The 20,492-nt window shown below is 36.5% G+C and overlaps 1 protein-coding gene across 1 annotated transcript in view; it reads left to right on the top strand.

Moving 5' to 3' along the window:
* Positions 1-18,301, top strand: part of TMPRSS15 (transmembrane serine protease 15) — a 51,901-nt gene extending 33,600 nt beyond the window's left edge. The window contains 9 exon segments of the mRNA XM_050971228.1: positions 2,387-2,497; positions 5,426-5,558; positions 9,258-9,353; positions 12,611-12,660; positions 13,103-13,277; positions 14,846-15,027; positions 15,242-15,337; positions 16,245-16,384; positions 18,107-18,301. Coding sequence (XP_050827185.1) covers positions 2,387-2,497; positions 5,426-5,558; positions 9,258-9,353; positions 12,611-12,660; positions 13,103-13,277; positions 14,846-15,027; positions 15,242-15,337; positions 16,245-16,384; positions 18,107-18,301 — 1,178 coding nt within the window.
* The last annotated feature ends 2,191 nt before the right edge of the window (positions 18,302-20,492 follow it).

The raw sequence follows: 20,492 nt of genomic DNA, 5'->3' as shown, positions 1-20,492 counted from the left end.
ACTTGCTCAGTAGAAAAATGCAAATGTTAAAGAAAAAAAGGCTGGTTACTCACCTGTACTTTCTATTTCCTGGCAGGAAAAGTGATGGGTTTATTTCTCAGTGTAATTGGAGCAATGTCTAGATCATGTGCAACTCTGTCATATTATGTGGAAAATTGACTCATTATTTTGACCAAAATCTTTCTAGTTGTTAAGAGGGCAAATACTAACTATTCCCTATTAAAAAAAAAAAAAAAATAGCAAAACCAAAAAAAAAAAAAAAAAAAAAAAAACCCAAAAAAAGAAAACCCAACCCAAAAGAAAACCAGGAAAAAGCATCACTTTATAAATAATTTCAGTGTTCCATTAAAGTGTGTTTAAATGCATTTGTAAAATATTTACTAATGATAACATGCACTAGAAGAGAAAACTGTACCTGGTAACTCTAAACAATATTTGTACTATGGTAATTCTTGCATCTTTAAAAATTTGGTCTTCAGTGTGTGAATAATCTGAGAAGAGCTAGTCTCTTAAATATTTGGACAGCAGTGTTTCTGGTTCCAGCCAGATCCCTTCTGAAAGGCTCTTGGTTTTCTTGGGGACTGCAATTAGACTTGTCACTCATAATTCAGCAATCAACTCACCAAAATATGCAGAATGAAGCATAATGCAAATTACATAGAACAGTAATATGCTTAGCAGGACAAATAATTATACAAACTCTGGCCACATCTTGACTGAATTAATTAGAGGCTTTGTATTACTTCTGTGGAAGTCTGACAGGAGAAAAACAGAGAAAGAAAAAGCAGTATTTATTGAGAGATGTGGGAAGTACCATGCACTTACCTGAACAGAAAGTCAACAAGGATCCAGGCTCTTTTTCTTACTTAAACTCTCAGAAATGGCAAGTTTCTCCCAGCTTGCTTAGCCAGTGGCAGATTTTTCATGGATTCAGAGTAGTAACAATAACATTACTTTTATTAATATTTTTTAAATCTTAACCTTTGGTCTAGATTTATAAAATTAACTCTGTTTAATCCCACTGTGCAAGACTGAAATTTTAGTTTAAATGTCCATATCACAATTTTGCTGCTTCTTGTTCTGCCTTCTCAATCACATTTGTTCAGACCAACAACCCTCTCCCTTTTCTTTTTTCTGCTGGTTCAGCATCTTCACTGGGCCAGCTTTGCCCATACTTTGTAAAATGAAAATTAAGCTTAGCAAGGCAGAATTCTCAGAGTTGCCATTGCCAGTTCTGGTTAAATATATTTTAAATGTTCCATTTGCAAAAGAATTATGCTTATTCATGATCTTTGCAGCCAAAGGAGAGAGACTGATATCATTAGCATGCAGGTTTAAGGACAAAAGGATTGTCAGTAAATAAATTAACTTTAAAAGAAAATCAGATTTTTCTTTGTGTTTTATTTTTTCTATGAAGTATTGTTTTTTGGAAAAGAAAGAATTATTTGAACAGAAATCATTTTTGGCAGGATGCAATATAATAAAAACACTTTCAATTAAGAAATAAGTTATTTGTAATATCTGTCATTAGTTATGGACATTATTTGTATGAAAATCAGGTTCAAGCTTTTCATAAGCCATATTCTTCTGCTTTCATTTGGTACAAACCATGCTGATTGATGAATGAATCTTTTTATAAGAATATTAAAAATTCAGAAGTAAAGCAATTATCTTGCTTTAAGTAAGACTTCTAAATAATTAAATATTTCTGTCAGTATGTCCAGGAAGGTAAAGTAAACAGTTTTTTAATTTAAATTTATGCCTGTATATATCCTGTAATACAAATGAAGCCATTAAAAACACACCTTGGCCTCAGAAAGAGTTATAACTTTACATTTACTCTTTCCCTCATTTGTTTTTATTGTATAACTGATTCTGAAGTAGCTTAATCCTACTTTTATGAACACTTTCCTCATTCATTCCATTTACTTTTATTTCTCCCACCTTTCCCAACAAATACATTTCAGGAGACTCTCAGTTCTCATTGCCTCTTTGCTCAAATGCTTGATTTGACAGAGCTTAATGTCTCTAAAATTTGTGAGAGTGCTGAATATTTGAAAATTGAAATCATTAGTCACTTTTGACAGGATTTGACTTTTCACTCCCATGTTTATCACTTGCAATTGTAGAACACTACTAACTGAGCAGCACTAATTAGAGCAGAAAGTATAAGGCAGAGCACCACAGATTTTATTCTTAATTATCTTCTATTTATCTGAAAGCTATCTTTATTTTGAAAGTGAGATGGATGGAAATGGAAAGAAAAGGAAATCAAAGGCTCTTCATACTATCTACACAGTTTTCTACAGGTGAACTGTAAGATCTCCTGTGAACATCAACCTTCCTCACAACTACAGAATAATTTTCCTCTCTTGTTTCCCTTCAGGGCCTTGCACAGCTGATAAGCATCAGTGTGGTAGTGGGAAGTGCATCCCATTGCACAACCTGTGTGACAACATACCTCAGTGTGAAGATGGCTCTGACGAAGCAAAATGCAGTAAGGTTTCCTTCATACAAAGAAATCATAGAATAATTTAGGTTGGGAAAGATTATTAGGATCATCAAGTCCAACCATTAATCCAGCACTGCTAAATTCACTGATAAGCCATGTCCCTCAGTGCTACATCTCCACATCTTTTAAATCCTTCCTACAAGGATGGTGACTCCACCACTTCACAGGCTGACATGCTTAGCAGCCCTTTTGGTGAAGATATTTTTCCTAGTATGGAGCCCAAGCCATGCATATTTGGCAGGAATTGCCTAGGGAAACAGCCACAGAAGCTCAGCTGATGTGGACCACTGCAGATGCACACAGGCCATGCCAATTTGCACAGCAGTACTTCACTGAGATTGTCAGGGCCAGCAAAACAGTCACTCCTCTGAGATAGTGTATGGAATCTGCTGAAGAACTCTGGAAAAGGTAGGAAGCTTCTCTGTGCTGAACACTGTAGTTGTTTATAATGGCTTCAAAAGTGAAAACTCAACATGTGCTTTTGTTCTGTATTCATTTTGTATTTCAAAATTATACTGGGGTTTGCTGTAATTAATTAGAGTTTCACAGCAGTAAAAATTCTGCAGTGCAGGGTAGAGGATAAACATGTTCTTGGTGGAAATTCCCAAATAGTTTTGTGGGTGTGAAGCCAAACTATAACACACAGCACCCTCCAGCCCACCTGGACTCCATGGGGTGAATGGATGGAACAGCTTCAAAAGCAGCATCCATTGCTCACTGCTATTCCTTACTTCTCTGGTAAAGTGGTTCTTTCCAAAATGCATGTGTATAGCATATCAATTCATTTACACAGCAGGGAAATAAGATTATTTAAAACAATAATTTAAATACAGGACTAATGGTAAAGTCATGTTTGGCCTAGCACTGCAGTTAAACTGTTCTTTCTGACAATCTACTTTGGAGAGCTAAAGGAGGATTTAAAAGTGGTCTTTAAGCTTAGCACAATTCCTTTGTTTTAAAGAGCTCTACTAGGGATCAGATATGTTTTAGATAGCAACTGCTGACAGTCAGTTGCTGATTTCAACATTTTTTTACAAGCATATATATAAACATATACATGGCATATGTAAATACATGTAGATAGATAGATAGATGGATGGATGGATGGATGGATAGATAGATAGATAGATAGATAGATAGATAGATAGATAGATAGATAGATAGATAGATAGATAGATAGATAGATGGATGGATGGATAGATAGATGTCTGAAGACACAGATTCACTCCTCAGATTAGTGCCATTGGCTATTTTGAGGCAAACATATTTTTCCTTTAAAATGCATAGAATAAAATTCTCTTCATTTTCTTCTTAACCAAAGAAAATTTGAATTTATTTTTCCAGTCATTGCTGAAGAAGATCTGAACAAGAAAGCTATCACCTACGTTAACATGACGTACATTTTCCCAAAGATTTATTTTGCCACTGATTGTCTATTACTTCATAACAAATTACCTCACATGAAAAACCTTGGGAGATTTATTTCCAAAGACCCATTTAATCCAAAGTTTGGCTAAATCGATCTGTTTCTTAAAAGAAAATGAAAATTCAATTAGAAGCTCTCACATTGAGTCTTCAAGTGTCCAAAAGCCTTGCTCATTTTCCTGAAACCAATTTCAATGACTTATCAGAAGTGGCAACTTGAACTATACAAACTGTCTTTTCAAATCTTCCAACTTCTGAAACTTCCAGAGACTGCAAAGAAATGCCAAAATTCTAAAATATATGATATCTGAATTAAGCAGTTGTTGGATCCTCAATGACTTTATTATTCCTTACCTATAATGTATTTGGAGAAGAACATGGATCTGATGAGGAGAAAGGAAAAGGACTTATAGTTGAAATTCTCTCAAGAAGAGAGGTGTCAAAAGTAATTTGGAGAAACCTTTCAGTGCGTACAAATCCAAGATGTTTAAGAAGCTCAAAAATTTAATTTAATCTAAAATTTACCAGCAATTAATTAAATCATCTCTTTTGTTAATGAACTCCAGGTGTCACAGAGACGTTTCTAAAAATCTAAATGTTTTATTTACTATGGTGGGTACTCTATGTGAAAGCATTTTGGTGGAAAAAGATTTTTTGCACGAGTAAGATTTTTAAAAACATACATTTTGGAAAACAATGAATGTCAGTGCATTGAATGCTTTTCTCTACTTCACAGTGGCAACACATGTAACCTGCCTGAAATGCAGCTGTAGCTGCTAAGACATATATGAGACTGTGTTGACATTATTATATAGAAATCTAAGATTATATAATAAAGTTCTTTTTTATATACATGTGTAAACACGAGATTCTGTTGGCCATACAGTCCAATTTCCTTAGTCACTATGCCAACAGCATAAGACTTTTTACCAATAAGTTAATGAGTTTCTGAATTCTTGTTCTGAATATTTTCTTTTGGGAAAAGTTTTTATAGAAGGACTGTTTCCCAGTGAGCTTTAATTATTAGTATGAATTTTTTAACCAAAACTGCAACAAAACAGTAGCAATTGGAACTGGAAATCTATATTTTTTTTCTTTGTCAACACTCATTTTAACCTTATTTTCAGTCAGCATCGTGGAATTAAAGCTTCACTCATTATATAGAAATTAAATAAGGCTGACTAAGAAAAAATGCATTGTTTAGAGTTATTGGAAAATGTACTGTTTCTTGTTGTTTTCTGAGACATTTGCAAAATACAAGGTATGAAACTCTCCTGTGGCAGAAATATAGGAAATAACAATAGTATTTCCTTCCTGTGGGAGTACAGGAGATGCTGGGTTTATTGCCTCCATAATGCATTTTAAGTTTTTTTGTGTTCTTCATTGGCAATAATAAATCTCTTTATATCACATTTCTGTTTGCTTGGGGTGGGGGAGGAAAGTGGTTTACCACCTCTCTAAAATGCTTGTGCCTATTTTGTTCTCCAGTGAGATTACTCAGTGGCTCTCTGAGCTCCGAAGGGCTGGTACAGGCCAGGGTTGGGAGGACGTGGCACCTGGCATGTGCAGATGATTGGAGTGGAGAGATTGCAGACAGTGTTTGCCAGCTGCTGGGGTTGGGGTGAGTGATAAATATTCATTGTCCTTTGTGACTTGTTTGCACATTTGTTGAGTGCATATTGGCATTTTCCTCCTGATTTCACTGGTGTACTCTCCAAAAAAATGGCAAATGTATCTGTCTCTGTCAAGTGGAGTGCTTGGTGTGCCAGCAAATTTGAGAATGTGGCAAACCCTGTCTTGATGACATTCGGCACAGGATTGATGACTCTGAACATGGCAGGTTGGGCAGGAGGATACGTACTGGAGAACATTGGGAAAGCGTTGTGGATGCATCACCCTTTTATCACTTTGTGTCATCATTTACATCTTCATTTTCATAAGGATGGCTCAAGAGCAAAGCTGGAGCCAACAGCAGCCTTGGCTGCTCTGCTTTTGTAGTGCTGCTGATCATTCCAAGTAGAGATCATCACTTGGATATTCTGCTAGAATAGAATGGAATTCTAGAATTCTGCTAGGTAGAATGGAATTTTGAGGTAGGCTTAGAGCAGGGATGGAGTAGGGAAGTATATGGCAGTAAAATAGATTTGGCTTTAGTCCCTGTTCAGAAAAATTTTCAGGAGAAACATGGGGATTCTTGAGTGCAGGGTGTTGCATTTTTCAATCTGTGGTAAAATTTGTGGCCTAAATTTTGGCCTTACTTGCATCATGGGCTACTCTACTTCCATCCACTAAATAATAATTAGTTTTCCTGCAGTGCTGAACCTTTTAGGGAATGTCACTCACCCAACTAATAATCAAACTAAATTCTGAGCTTGCAATTCATTATTTTGGTCTGTGACCAAAGAAAGATTCTTACAAATCCCCTTCTGATAAATGAATTGCAGCAATCACAGAGTTAGAATGACTTAGCAAAATATACAAGAAATGCTTCTAATTGGATGAATGTCTGCTGGCTTTTTGGGTTTTCTACTTTTTTCCTTTGGGTGAGTACTGAGTTTACATAAAAATCAGGTAGCTACATGCAGAAATCCTGTCTGTAATTTATGTATGCATACATGTAAGAACATACAAACTGTGTATAAATGTGCTTCTGGTCAAACACCTTGTTCCTTAGAGTGGCCAGTGGCCCTCTTCCTCTGATTCTTTCTGCCCCTGCCCTGCCTCCTTTCCTTTCTGGACAGAAGTAATTTTGTGGTCTACTGATTTAATTGACATATTTGATAGGCTTCAATAAGCTTTGCCTTCCATGGCATTCTAACTTTTAAATATTAGTTAATGCTTTTTTTCCCCATAACATTCTGCAGCAAGATCTTTCAGGGTGACTCAATAAACTACTCAGGTGCACTTGCTCAAAGAGTTCCTATCAAGCTTCCCAGTAATTTTTTAGAATTCCATTTCTCACTTTATTAAATACTCACATTGTATAGAAAAAACTATTTTTAAACCTAACTTGTATCACATTTTTGTAACCTGGGTGCTACTGCAGTAACAGCATAGGACAAAATTCTCATATGAGTGTGCCTATATTTATGTATGTATTAATATATGAATATATATATATGTGTGTGTGTGTGTGTGTGTGTGTTACTTCTGTGAGCATCACACTATTCTGCTTTCCTTGAATCCCCCTGTAGCAGCATATTTCTTAATAAGCATCGCCATATTTGTTACTAAATGGATGTTTGCAATAGCAGGTCCTGAGTAGGCTGCAGCTCATGCTCCTACACTGAATTACAACCTAGAATCATGTTTTATTAGAAAGACAGGCTAAAGTTCATCTAGGACAATTTAGTTTTACTATTAATTGCTTATACAATTGCTAGTCTCCCTTTCTATTTAATTTATGAAAAGGACTGAGCTGATAGGAGTCCTGTATCACATCATGATTATTTATGTACCTGGGCTACAAAGTGCAATGTTCCTCACAGATTCCACTAAATCTCAGTGTGAATCCTTTTGTCTCCATTTTACAAATATGTGACTGTTGCACTTGTGATTTGTACCAAACAAGAAGCCAGTCTGGGGACAGGCTCATTGTGCATCTACAAAATACACCTTAGGCAAATAATTGACAAATCTTCATGAGTCTGGGCTGCAAGAGGAACAAATTGATGCTCTGGAGAAACATGAAAGTAATCCTTTGCTCAGCTTGCACTTGTAGCTGTGTGCATCTGACAGCACTGCTAAAATCTGTTGTCAGCATCTTATTTCCTGGAACCAAGAAAAATCACACTGAGCTTTTCACCATTGCTTTGGGCAGATGCAAATGGGACCAGAGCCAGCTGGGTCTTTGCTAAATTTTACCCAGGGGTGGGGGTAGACCTGGAAATTTTATCACACCTTAAAGTCCAACAAGAGTGAGAGTTTTTAGGCTTTGCCCTGCAACCCTTCATTCTATTTTCCTCATGAACTTGCAATATTCTTCAGAAGGAAATTAGTTCCTGGGAATACTTTGCTGGTCTCAGCAAAGTTCTTCATTATAGAGTTTGACTCTGCTTACCTGGTTGGCACTTCACTGCTCTCTCAGACTGTCTAAAAGCCCTTCCAGGCTGAGAAATGCAGCAGTAGTGACTTTTCCAGCAGGTGGATCATACAACTCTCCTGGTAGCTCAGCAGGGTTGTTGAACACCTCTTTACTTCTCACACAGCAGATTTGCAGGCAGATGCCAGACCTCATCCTGCCAGGAGAGTGAGATTTGCTGCATTTGAAGAGAAGGCACAGTGCAGGTGCTCCCTGTGTACTAAACCTGCAGGTGCTTCTTGTGTATGAAACAAATGGTTCCCTTCTTGCTCCTGAGATGCTTAAGGTTAAAGAGCCAAATGGGAGGTTGTCATCCCCCCCAAAAATTATTCAGTCTAACCACAGCTGTCTTTATTCTCATGCTTCCTTAAGGGAAAGCAAATATGTTTCATAGATGTGTGTTCCAAACTGTCATATGAAGTATCACAAAGTGCATGATGCAGAATGGACTATAAAGTAAATCTGGATCGGGGTTCTAAATGTCAAAACAATTTGTCTCACCAATAGCACAAAGAATTCTTAGTTCAAAAACCCATTGCTACCAAAAAAAAAAAAAAAGTTAGTCGAAGAATAGACTAATTGATTCCTTTAAATTGACTACGTGACCTTTAAATGTGCCATCCAGTCCAAACTGTTCTGTGATTCTGTGACTCTCTGAATACACCCCACTCTTGATCAATAGCAAACATGACACTATTGAGTTATTTCACAGCCACTCTGATTTCAACATATCTTTGAGGTGAAAACTAACTTTTTTTTTATTCCATTAGATTCTTCATTATACAAAATATAATTTCACTTATTTCCTAGGCAATATACTATAGCTGCACCCCTGAAAAAAGCAAGACTGTGATACCCCAAGGTTCAGCTTTTACTGCCCTGTGTGGCATACTAAGTTCTAGCTCCATATATTTAAGAACTGGGGTTTCAAACCCTTCATTGTGGCACAGAAAAACCAAACTAAATATTTACTGCTGTCAAAAGAATTACCTAATATGCCTTTCAATATTAATGTAGCATTAGAAATCTTAGACTAAGACTGGAAGTAAGAGACTCACATTTTAATCCAAATGAGTTACAAGCCTCAAAAATCCCCTGCTAAAGGATCATTATTTGAGGAGAAGAAAAAAAAATATTTAAAAGTTGGTGTTTATTCTATCACCATAATCATTTCTCAGATATTATTCCACTGGTGGAATAGGGTATATATCTAAAAACATGTGTGTCTTTTTGTCCCAGGGATGCAAATATGTCATCAGCTGTATTATTCACTGGAAATGGCCCATTTGTCACCATCACCAAAGGAGGTAACCACCACCTAATTTTTACAAAAAGGTGGGTACAGTGAGATTTCTTCCTCATACAAACGATGTCCTTAAGTGTTGTGGTGATTATTTATGCACTAATATATAGCTCAAATCCTAATTGACATCTCTATCCATTTACTGGGGAAATGATGTGCTCTTTTATGAAAATATTTCTTATCTAGAAATCTCTAAATTATGAGTATATAATATAGTAGAATTAAGACTACCTATATATAACATAGAAGAATTAGGATGGAGTGACATTCACCCATAGTTATTGAGAAGTTGTCAAAGTAGGTTCTCTCTGTAATCAGCAGAGAAAAATAAGCACTCCAAAATGTGATCCATCAAGGCATCTCTTGAAATATGATGAGTCACACTCTGTAGTCCTTTAACTTTATTGATATAGACTTTGGACACATTGAGGATTGCTAATTTAAGCCATCCACAGACAGGAATCTATATTTAAAAAAACTATTCCCACTCAAAAAATGACTTCTGGATTTGCCTCCACCTTTACAAGTGAATGATTAAATGACATGATCCTCAGAATACATTAGATTCTATTCTAACCTTACTTTCTCATTCCAAATAACTGCTGAAGGGATTCTGAAGGGTACTAGAAACTGATAATTTCTTGTAGATTAAATGAAAATGTGTATTAGCCCAGGATTACATCCTCAGGAAATGGTGGGATTTACAACACAACTCCCAGGCAGAAAGGCTTGCCATCATCAGTTTAAAGAATTGTAACGACTTCAATTACTGTTTTCTGTTTATAAGAGGCTTTACTGTATAATTTTTTCTGGATTTCTACCAGAACACTGAGCCAGAAAATTACTGTCTAATTGCTAAAATGCTGAAACCATGTTGAGGACAGCAAGAGTCCATGTTCTTTCAGTTTCCCTTAATAAACATGCCACATAGTGATAAAGCAAGAGACATGTCTTAATTTTCTATGGTCTATTATTTTGTCTACACAAAAAAAGCCCTAAAAGTTATACTTTTCATGTTCTAATTATACTCTGTTAACCCCAAACATTTATTATTCTCATGGGTGGTGAAAGTACCTTAAACTAATGGAATATCAATGGAGGCTATTTTTCCTTTTTTCTTGAGTGAATGTCTAAACCAGCATTGCCACAAGACATCTTGAAGAGCACTAATAATTTAAAGATGTATACTGTAATACCTATTAAACACTAGAAGTGATTAAAGCAGGAGGAAATGCAATAAGTTCATTTATCTTAGTTGTTTTTCTGTTGCAGAAATAGGTGTCTTCTCCCATGGTTCATCTGGACAGCTGATAGGAATCATTTTGCAGGGTGACACTATTGCAGATTCACACATGGGTTTTCTACATATAGTGAATGCTAGAAAGATCACACAGATTTGATAATTCAAGCAACTGAATTCATTAACTGGTATTCCAATTATAAAATGCATTTCTCACATTGCCTTTGTTTTTTTTTTTATTCAAGTGCATCCACCATTAAAACAAAGGAGGGCACATATAAAAAATAATATATTTATTATAATATAATAAATCTGCAGTGACAGAGACAGCAAAAGAATTCTCTGGTGCCCTAAGGTAATGTGATTTTTGGCAGGATAGCTTTGTAAGAGCCCCAGATCCTGCCTTTTTGATACATGCGAGCAAATTCCACAGGGACTAATTGTTTTTGCCAGTTCTAAGTGAAGATCATGCTCACAGATATCCTAACTACTCCAGATTTCTGCCTGGCATGCTGCTTGACAGCTGGCACTCAGAGAGGCTCAGAGGATGGTGTTCTGCACGTGCCTCTGGTGCCTTTTGGCCACTCCTGTGCAGACCAAGAGGCAGCTGAGAACTGTTGGGCTGAAGTGCAGGCAAGGAAATGCTCCTCCTGCTGGGAGCTAGCTCCACAAAGAAGAAAAAGCAGAAGGAAATGCAGTAATTTCTGCTGAAGCAACCAACCAGTAGGGACTTGTGGTGGGTCAGGCAACTCCCTTTGCACTGAAAATGTAAAATTATAGGGACAAATCTGACACTTTGGTTGTTAGTTCAGGTAGTTTATGCATCTACATATGAGAAAGCATAGAATTAGATAAAAGACCCACTGACTCCCCCATTGAAAGCCTAGGAGGGCATCATGGAAAAGAGTATTTAGTTGCTATGAAGTTTATGCAGAAGATGGTTTCTTGCATTTTTGGTTTCTTAATATTTGTCTGGTTATGGATTTGGATACAGAAAATGTATGTCACAGAAAATGGTTTTCACTTCTTAAATTACAGCTTTAAAATTACATACCTACCTTGAAGTGGAAAATGGCAATGTGGGACCATTCAGGGCCAGAGGAATATCTCATTTGCACTCCACTATAGTGAAGGTTTAACTGGGGAGGTGGTGGGTGGTTCCCACTTTATTTCATGTCCCTCTGTGCCATTGGGAAATTACTGGGTCACATCTCACTCACAGCAGATAGCAAACTTTAGAGGAAGCACAGTGAGGGATACATCATTCCCTATCATGTTTAAAGTATCCTTCACCTACTCTATTTACAAATGGAATGTGGAAATACTCACTTGAAACAAACCATTGGCAGAGCTTGGTTTTTGATCTTCCCCTCATTCTCATTTCTGTGTGTATCAGATTTGAATTGCTAGCACGCACGCTGTCCCAAGTGTTTCAGAGTCATTACAGACTATGAACATAATATTAAAACCTCTGGGTATCAGAAATGCTTGAGCAGTTTTGATCTATGGTCTTGTGCTCTTCAGACTCTGGCTTTATATATTTGCTAAATAATTTCTAACCTAACATATGCAACTACAAATTTTACAGAAGCATTATTTTCTGAGTAAAATGATACAGGGATATAAAACTAACCTCTTAAATTCTTTGGCCACACTGATCTCTAGTGGTAAGGTATTGAAAACATCTCAAAAGGTAGAAAAAATACCATAGGCAGCTATAACTTTATTGCAGATCTGTCTCAGGCAGATGACCCATTTCTCTAAAAGACAAGAAGAGTTTACTTTTATTTCCAGAATTTAAATCAATTAAGTGCCCACTGAAGAGGAATGTGTACATTTAAAATTGTAGAACATATAATGTTGTATACTTATAATTAAAACATAGTTTAAACATATTAGTTATTATGCTTAACAGGCTGATACTGCTAAATGAATGCACTTTCATATATATGATTGTATGAATTTCTCTGTGTGTGCATGTATTTATATTTGACAGTCAGAGTTATCTGGTGTACAGATACTTGTGATTTAATTGCATTTTCATTCTAGAGAACACTGTTGGAACAACCTGGTGGTTCATCTGCAGTGTAACATTCAGTGTAAGTACACAGAATCCAGGAATATTTCACAGGGAGATCAAATTGTTCAGACCATAAAGCCAAATGTTTATGGCTTCAATGGAAAGGTTAGGGAATGGACTATAGAAGCTATACTCATAAATTATATAAACAGAGGAAAATTTAGTCTTCACTTGATTTCAGTGTTAAGTGTACACTAGAGAGGGATCTGTAGCGAAAACATCTATAAAATAAATGTATATAAATTCCAGAAGATCTGAGGAAAGAAAACATCTAAATCCAATTTAGACAGTTGCATCTTGATTTCAGCTATAAAAACCCAAACTTTTTCCCACAGTATTTTTGAATAGCACTTCAGATTCTACAAAGCCTTGTTTATCCCAAGAAAATGGACTAGTCTAAAAAAATGTTACATCCCTTCAATTTTTTTTTTTTAATTTGATTTTATTTTGTTTTATCTTAGCTTGTGGGAAACACCTGGTAACTGAGAAGAATGGAACAAGAATTGTAGGTGGAAATGATGCCAGAAGAGAGGCTTGGCCCTGGATAGTTTCACTCCATTTTAATTTCCAACCCGTTTGTGGAGCTTCCCTTGTCAGTGACGAGTGGCTGGTGACAGCAGCACATTGTGTCTATGGGTAAAGTTCTTTTATGTACAAATTCACTCAGGAGGCATCAGTTTATGAACAAATTGTGACACTGATATGAAAAATTAACAACTAACTACTGGTTTAATTACTGTGCTTTGAATCACTTGTAGGCTCAGCTGAAAGCTCCTTTACTTCCTGGTAAACCCTCAGTCCTTACTTTCATGCAGAGAATTGTGGAAACCAAGCAGCATTTCCTGAACAATAAGAAATTGAACTTTAAATGCATGATATTATTATTGAGCATTGGTACTTAATCCATAATTATTGTGGGCCTCCATAAATTAGGTGAATCCCTCTATCAGTGGTATAAAAGGTGACATCATATCCCATAAATTAAACCCAGCATTCCTCCTACACATTATCCTGGATTGATCAAGATTTACTGTGCCTCACTGGAATGACTCTTGATTGATGTGCATTGATTAGGCAATAGTGGATATCCTCTCCATGGTGTAATTTGTACCATTCAAAGAAGTGATGCACACTGAAATATTTTGTAGGATTTGCTTTCATAATATCTGCAATAAATACATATGTTGTAAAAGACATATAGAAACTAGAATGGAAAAAAAAAAAATTAGAGCAGAGCTTTCACTACCAACAGCTAAATGGTGAGGCAGTGGAGATCATGCCAAAATCCTAATGCTGACTCATGGCATGACAAGCACTACATTACACACAAAGGCACTAAAATGAAAAGGATTAAGTCCTCTTAGTTTCCACACAGTAAATCCACCATTGTCTCCTACTTCCTCTTCACTTGAATCACCTTCTTATTTTCAACTAAATCAAATTTTATCATCTTGCTATTACTAGAATTTTCCTAAATTGAAGCTTGCAGTTTCACACCTTTTAAACATTTAACTTGGACACTTGGAGTTTAGAACAAAAGAACGTCTTGATGTCAACCCAAAACTTGAACAGAAACCAATTCAGTCCAACAATCAGGCTGAAAATGTACTTTTTAAACCATAAAGTGATTGATTAAAAACCAGAAAATATTTAAGCTCCCTGATGAACAGAGCCCCAAACCAGCATGTGTAGATTAGGAAAAAAATGCAGATTCTGCCATATTTTGTTTTAGCATTCTTCTTTGACTGAGATTAAAAACTGAGGGAGTAGTTTTCTGAGTCTGTGAGCTGCAGCATTTCCAACATCTCAGACCTCTTACTCCTTAGACATTCCATTACAATTTTCTAACTGGGACCAATATTAATTGCCAGCAGTCAGCAATATTCTTCATAGTGTTTAAAAAGCCATGGTAATGTAGTTAATGTATTTTCCTCCTCTGCACCACCATCTGATTAATTCATTATAAATAATGCATTATAAGCTCACCATAAAAAAATCAGCAGTGTGGATGTCTGCAGTGTGGATGTTTAAGACAGTGATATTCATGGAATTCTAAGCACATCTACCCTGTTGTATTTATTTGACAAAACATGCAAATGCTACAGATTATCACAAGGCTAGATATCAGCATTTTATCTGACACATATTTTTCAAGACTCCCGTTAATCATTCCTAATTGTGAATACTCTCCTTGCAACTTCCAGGAGACAGCTGAAGCCATCCCGCTGGCGGGCGGCTCTCGGCTTGTACAGCCAGGCAGACCTGGCACAGCCTCCAACAGTGGTCCAAAACATCGACAGGATAATTATAAACCCTCATTACATGAGGGAAACAAAAGACAGTGATATTGCTCTGATGCACCTTCAACACAAAGTGCAGTACACAGGTGAGTTTTTGTTTTCCCAAAAGACCCGTTTATTCCCATTTATTCTGTTCTGCAGAACAGTGCTAAGTATGAGGGTGGTGGGGAGTCTGCTCAGTAATTCCTGGATTTCTTGGCAAAAAGTGGGTTTGAATCAATGAATGTTTTCTGGTATGGCTTCTTAAAAACCTGAACACAGGGAAGAGGTTGAAATTGATTACCTGTTTCTCATTCACAGATTACATACAACCTATCTGCCTACCAGAAAAAGATCAACAGTTTTCACCAGGAATTAACTGCTCCATTGCTGGTTGGGGTAGTATTAGGAATGAAGGTGGGTCACCTGCTTGGAAAATTCTGACAGGCAGGTAGCTGTGAGGGGAGGATTGTTCCTGTTCCACAGGAGTTGCTAAGATCAAATACTTTAGGGAGCTACTCTTCCACATGAAAATTTAAGAACTATCCCATTCCACTCACTATTCCTCCTCTAAAGCAAAATGATACTTAAATCTCTTAGAAGAAAACATGCAGATCTAAGTTCATCAGGCTATGAAGAAAGCTTCTTACATCCACTTAGAAGTTATGATGACTACTTTTCTCAACATGAAATATGTACATCTCAGTTCCAGATATTGGGTGGGGGAAGAGGAAGATTAGTCTTTCTGACAATGTGCAAATGATTTTCCCCAGAAGTCAAGAAAACTGACTGCAGTGTGAAATGTATGTTCTGCTTGTATGTCATATGCTCCAGATTTGGAGTCTCTCTGAAATAACAAACATGCCATTTCACTTCCACAGTTGAATACATTGACTTCTACATTAAATTGCATTTAAAATTTTGGATAGGAATTAATAAAAGAATTTTTAAAAAAAAACCTTAAATAACCAAAGTTACACAATGAATAGTGAGGAAACACTAGACAACCCATGTTCCTATGCCTTTAATCATCCCTTAGCTCTCCCCACAGTGAGTTCATAGTCATTGATTTTAGTAATCTTGATTCAATTATAACCAAATTCAGTTCCATTACAAAAATGAAAGACAGAATTCAGTTAATGAGCCCTGTTTAATCAGAGACTGTGTTACAGGGGCATAAGCCTGAGTAGTACAGCAGTAAGGCAGGGATTCCTGCTGCTCAGGAGCGTGCTGAGCATGCTGGAACAGGAACAAAACCATCAGTGTTCCCAGTGGGATGCATGTATTTAATGCTGCAGGTAAATGTACTTTGTATTTTCATCAGGTCCCTCTTCAGATATATTGCAAGAAGCAGAGGTCCCTCTCCTTTCCAATGAAAAATGCCAGCAATGGATGCCAAAGTACAATATTACTGAGAATATGCTCTGTGCAGGCTATGACATGGGAAGAATAGATTCCTGCCAGGTAAGTAGAAGCAACTCATTTCCACTGCTGGCATAAACCTCATCTAGTTATTGAATAAAACTCTCCCTGATCCTTCACTCCTGAAAAACAGAACAATCCCTGTCCATTAATGTAACTTCTACTCATGGTCCTTTGCCCATTTAATAATTTATCAGGATACAAGTTTAATTTTTTTTTTTTTTTTGTGTCATCTTGGCATAAACAATCATAGAGGGAGATAAATATGAGGACAGGGAATTTTTTGCACTAGGCTTTGAATAATTTCTGCTGAGTAATTCCATGAAGGAGAGAGGCACATACTTAGAGAAATACAGAGAACAGAGAAATAACTACCAAATAGACTGAAGTCTCAGAAATCCTTCATTATGGGAAAGAGAGATAGCAAAGCTGCTTTTCCCCAGAATCTGTTCACTCTGGAGACCTTTCCCAAGCAGACACCACAGTATTTCAGAGAGTCTGCCTTTCTGCACTGATATATGTTCACGTGGGTTTAGTTTTTATCCATTCCAGCTCTCTTTATAACTTGCTGCTTCTCTTTGAGAATCTCCTCAGAGGTGGCTGCCACATGATTTTTCTTCCAGCAATATGGAGTCTGTGGCATGGAGACTGGCTGGCTTCCCTCAAGGCTGATAAGGAGCATTCCCACATAATTCCTACTGCCTTGCCCTAGCAACCTAAGCCTTCACCACCTGCCCTGACTTTGCCCAGTTTAGTCTAGAACAAGGACTCTATTCAAGCCTAATGTCCTTTCCCCTCATGGTTTTCCTCTTTCCCTTTTTCCTTCTGAACCTTATACTGAACAAAAACAAAAAACAAAACAGCAACAACAAAAAGAAACCCAAAACTAAACAAAAACCAATTTTGTGTAGGACCACAGGCTGATGGAGAGTACAAGTGACCAGCACTGTGATCAATGACCAGTCAGCCATGAGCAAAGATGAACAACTGATTCCTGATAGCACATTCCCCCTCTAGGCTGCTGTCACAGCCTTTAACATTCTGGGATGCCCTAGGGTTATGGGCAGAAGTATTTTAATGGCTGTGTCCTTGCAGAATTCTCTGGTAAAGATCCATTCACAGGGCCTGGAGAAGACACAATTAATACTGGTTCAGCTAACTCGACAGACAATGAAAAATAGTAATTGTTTTCTTTCTCATCAAAACAAGACACCCACGGCTGACTCATTCCCACTCAAGCTAAATCAAATTCAGTCTCTATTACAATGCTATGTCTGCTAAACTATTGAAAAGGAGGTGAGAGAAAAGAATACCTCTTCTGGCAATCTTGTTATTCTGTTCTCTAAAATTGAAGCTGTGGAAACTCTGGGGTGACTGAAAATAGAACAGTCTTTTGGCTGAATATATTCAAGGGAAAAAAATCCTCCACATTTACTAGGGCTTTGTGAAATGTGAAGGGCTGAACATAAAAGAAGTAAGATTAAAAAAAAATCTCTTGAGGTATTTCTGTATGGAAGTCCTGTATTGGAAGACTGATAACAGCTTAAGCTCACATCATTTAAAATATAAAGAAAAAAAGAAATTAATAATATCAAGATTTATTTTTTTCACATGGAAATATTAATGTTGATCTCACTTCCTGGTGCTCAGGGCATACAGGGATAGAGCATCCATGATTAAGGAGCAAAGTGAACAACCATCATAAACAGGCTCTACCTGAGAGTCGACACTGTTCACTTTTAACTTTTGAATTTGTCATTGCAGGGGGATTCAGGTGGCCCTCTGACATTTGAAGATGGGGACAAGTGGTTTTTGGTTGGTGTGACATCATTTGGAGAAAAGTGTGCACTGCCCCAGCGACCAGGAGTGTATGCTCGAGTCACCATGTTTGTGGACTGGATCAAAACCATCATCTATTAGCTTGATATTTTTTATTATAGCAATGGAGTTCAGATGTAAGACATTGCATAGTGATGTGAATTAGGCTGCCATTTCAATCTCACAGAGAAACTAAATAGACACGTAAATCTTGGTGAGGAAAACTTTGGTAACTTCTGTTTGTTAATAAGACCCATTTTCAAGTGAGCACAATATTTCAAAAGAGATGCTGTGGTTTTGTTTATAATTTTGTCATTTTACTTTTTGTTTTATATAGGATTTTAGGAAAATAGATTCTTTGAACAGCAGTGAATTAACTCCACAGTGGAGACTTTACAAAACATGGGCAGTAAAAAAATGTTTGCAAACTGTAAACACCGCAGTGGAAAAGAATCAAAATTGTTAATATCAGGTGAAATATTACCTGGTTTATGTTTTTACATTGTGTTTTTCAATATGCAATTTCATATTAATGCAGAGTCAACTGTTCCAGCAATCTCTCTGCATATCAAAGTGAAGGTGAATGTCCTCTCTTTGAACTGGGCTCATGGGAGCTCCTCTGCCTTGCCTATTACAAAAGGCTTGGAGTGAGGTTTATGGGTTGTGCAGAAAGGCTGACCATGGATCATGCTGCTTTCTAATGAACAAACTGAATGCCAGCCAAATGTTCTCTCTTGTGTAATGTGTTTGGAATTAATAGAGTTAAAAAAGGATTGAATAAAGCTTTTTAGTTTTCTTTCTAGGCAAGTGTTTGGCAATTATTCAAACAATTATAGAGATGTGCTTTTCCACACCCAACCACTGACTCACAATACTGCAACTTCTTCTCATAAAAAGGGATTTTTCTAAAAATGTTTGACAATAATGCGTACCAGTTCTCCCTCAAGAATAATAATGTTTCCATATTACATGTTTTTTCTGTACTGGTGATTTTTAATATATATTTTGTGTTTTGTAAAAAAATCACCAGGGTATCCATTGCAGCATTCTAAAGAGGAAAGAGTATGAAAACTAAAATAAGGAGTTCATCTCCTTGAGCTCTTTTATAAATCAGTTTATATTAAAATATAATTACTTACTTGTTCAAATGCCTTAAATTCTATGGAATTTCATTATGCACTTTTTTATTTCTATTTTCACACCAGTGTAGGACTTTAATGTATTTATCATTCCACAGTACCCAAACTACAAAATGTATTCTCACTTCCTGCATAAGTGTATCTAAACATATGCACACAGGTGTTGAAAGCTCCTGGATTTGGTTCTTACAACCCTGAATGAAGGTATGGAATGCTTGCAAACAGAGATTGGCAGTCACTGATTAAAAAAAATGTCCCAAACTGCTTTCAAGTGTTTGCAATTATAGAACTAGGTCCAGAACAAAATCTGCAGCTTTATCAAGACACCTATGATCACAAACACAGATAAACATAATTATGACAGAGAGAAGGTAAGAAGGTGTTTTAGACACAGTCTCTCATATGAAAGGCACAGTTTTTTGACATTAAAATATGAGAATTGCAAATTTTATCTTTCATAGTGAACCATTGTTTCTCCTATTACTCTAAAAAGTAGAGCATTTTGCTACCATGAGAAATTGATTAGCATTAAGCAACTACATTAAAATGCTTAAGTAAAATATGACCTGATTTTTGCCTTACTTACCACACATCACTATTATACATTTTGTTTCAGTTGTTAATGAAATAGAAAAGCCAACTGAAAACAGATCCAGTCACTAGAAAATGTGCTTCCCAGGAATACAGTAAGATACTTTTATCTGTGTGCACTTTCTTGCTTTCCAAAATGCAAAGCGTATTTTGAGATATACATTGATAAAACAACTCATCAGACTGAAAAAGTTCTATTATAAACCCTGGCATAAAAAGATATATCACATAAACTATTTTAATTTTAAAAGCCATTTTATTTCAATTAATTATGTCTAGATAAAACCAACATAACCCTAGTCAATCACATTCTAGCCTTTGGTCAACATCCACGGCTTCAGTTGCCTGCAAATTATCCTGTGGAGAAACCAGTCAATACTATGTTAAAACACTTGGGCAGAACAGATTATTTGCAATTGAGTCAGTTCCAAGATGCTTTGAAACAGATAATGGATGTGGTGATAAATATGGAAATATTTTGCCCCAATAGCCAATATTTCTTATTTCTACATAAAATCTGAGCACACTACAACAGAAGCACTGGATGCTACTTCCCCACCTGCCTTCACACAACGTTTGAGACAGGTCTGTGCCAATGCCTG

Source organism: Serinus canaria, chromosome 1 (genome assembly GCF_022539315.1).
Source record: "Serinus canaria isolate serCan28SL12 chromosome 1, serCan2020, whole genome shotgun sequence".
NCBI classification, from domain to species: Eukaryota; Metazoa; Chordata; class Aves; order Passeriformes; family Fringillidae; genus Serinus; species Serinus canaria.
Note: the sequence above shows the minus strand (reverse complement) of the source record. Positions and strands in the feature narration are given on the sequence as shown.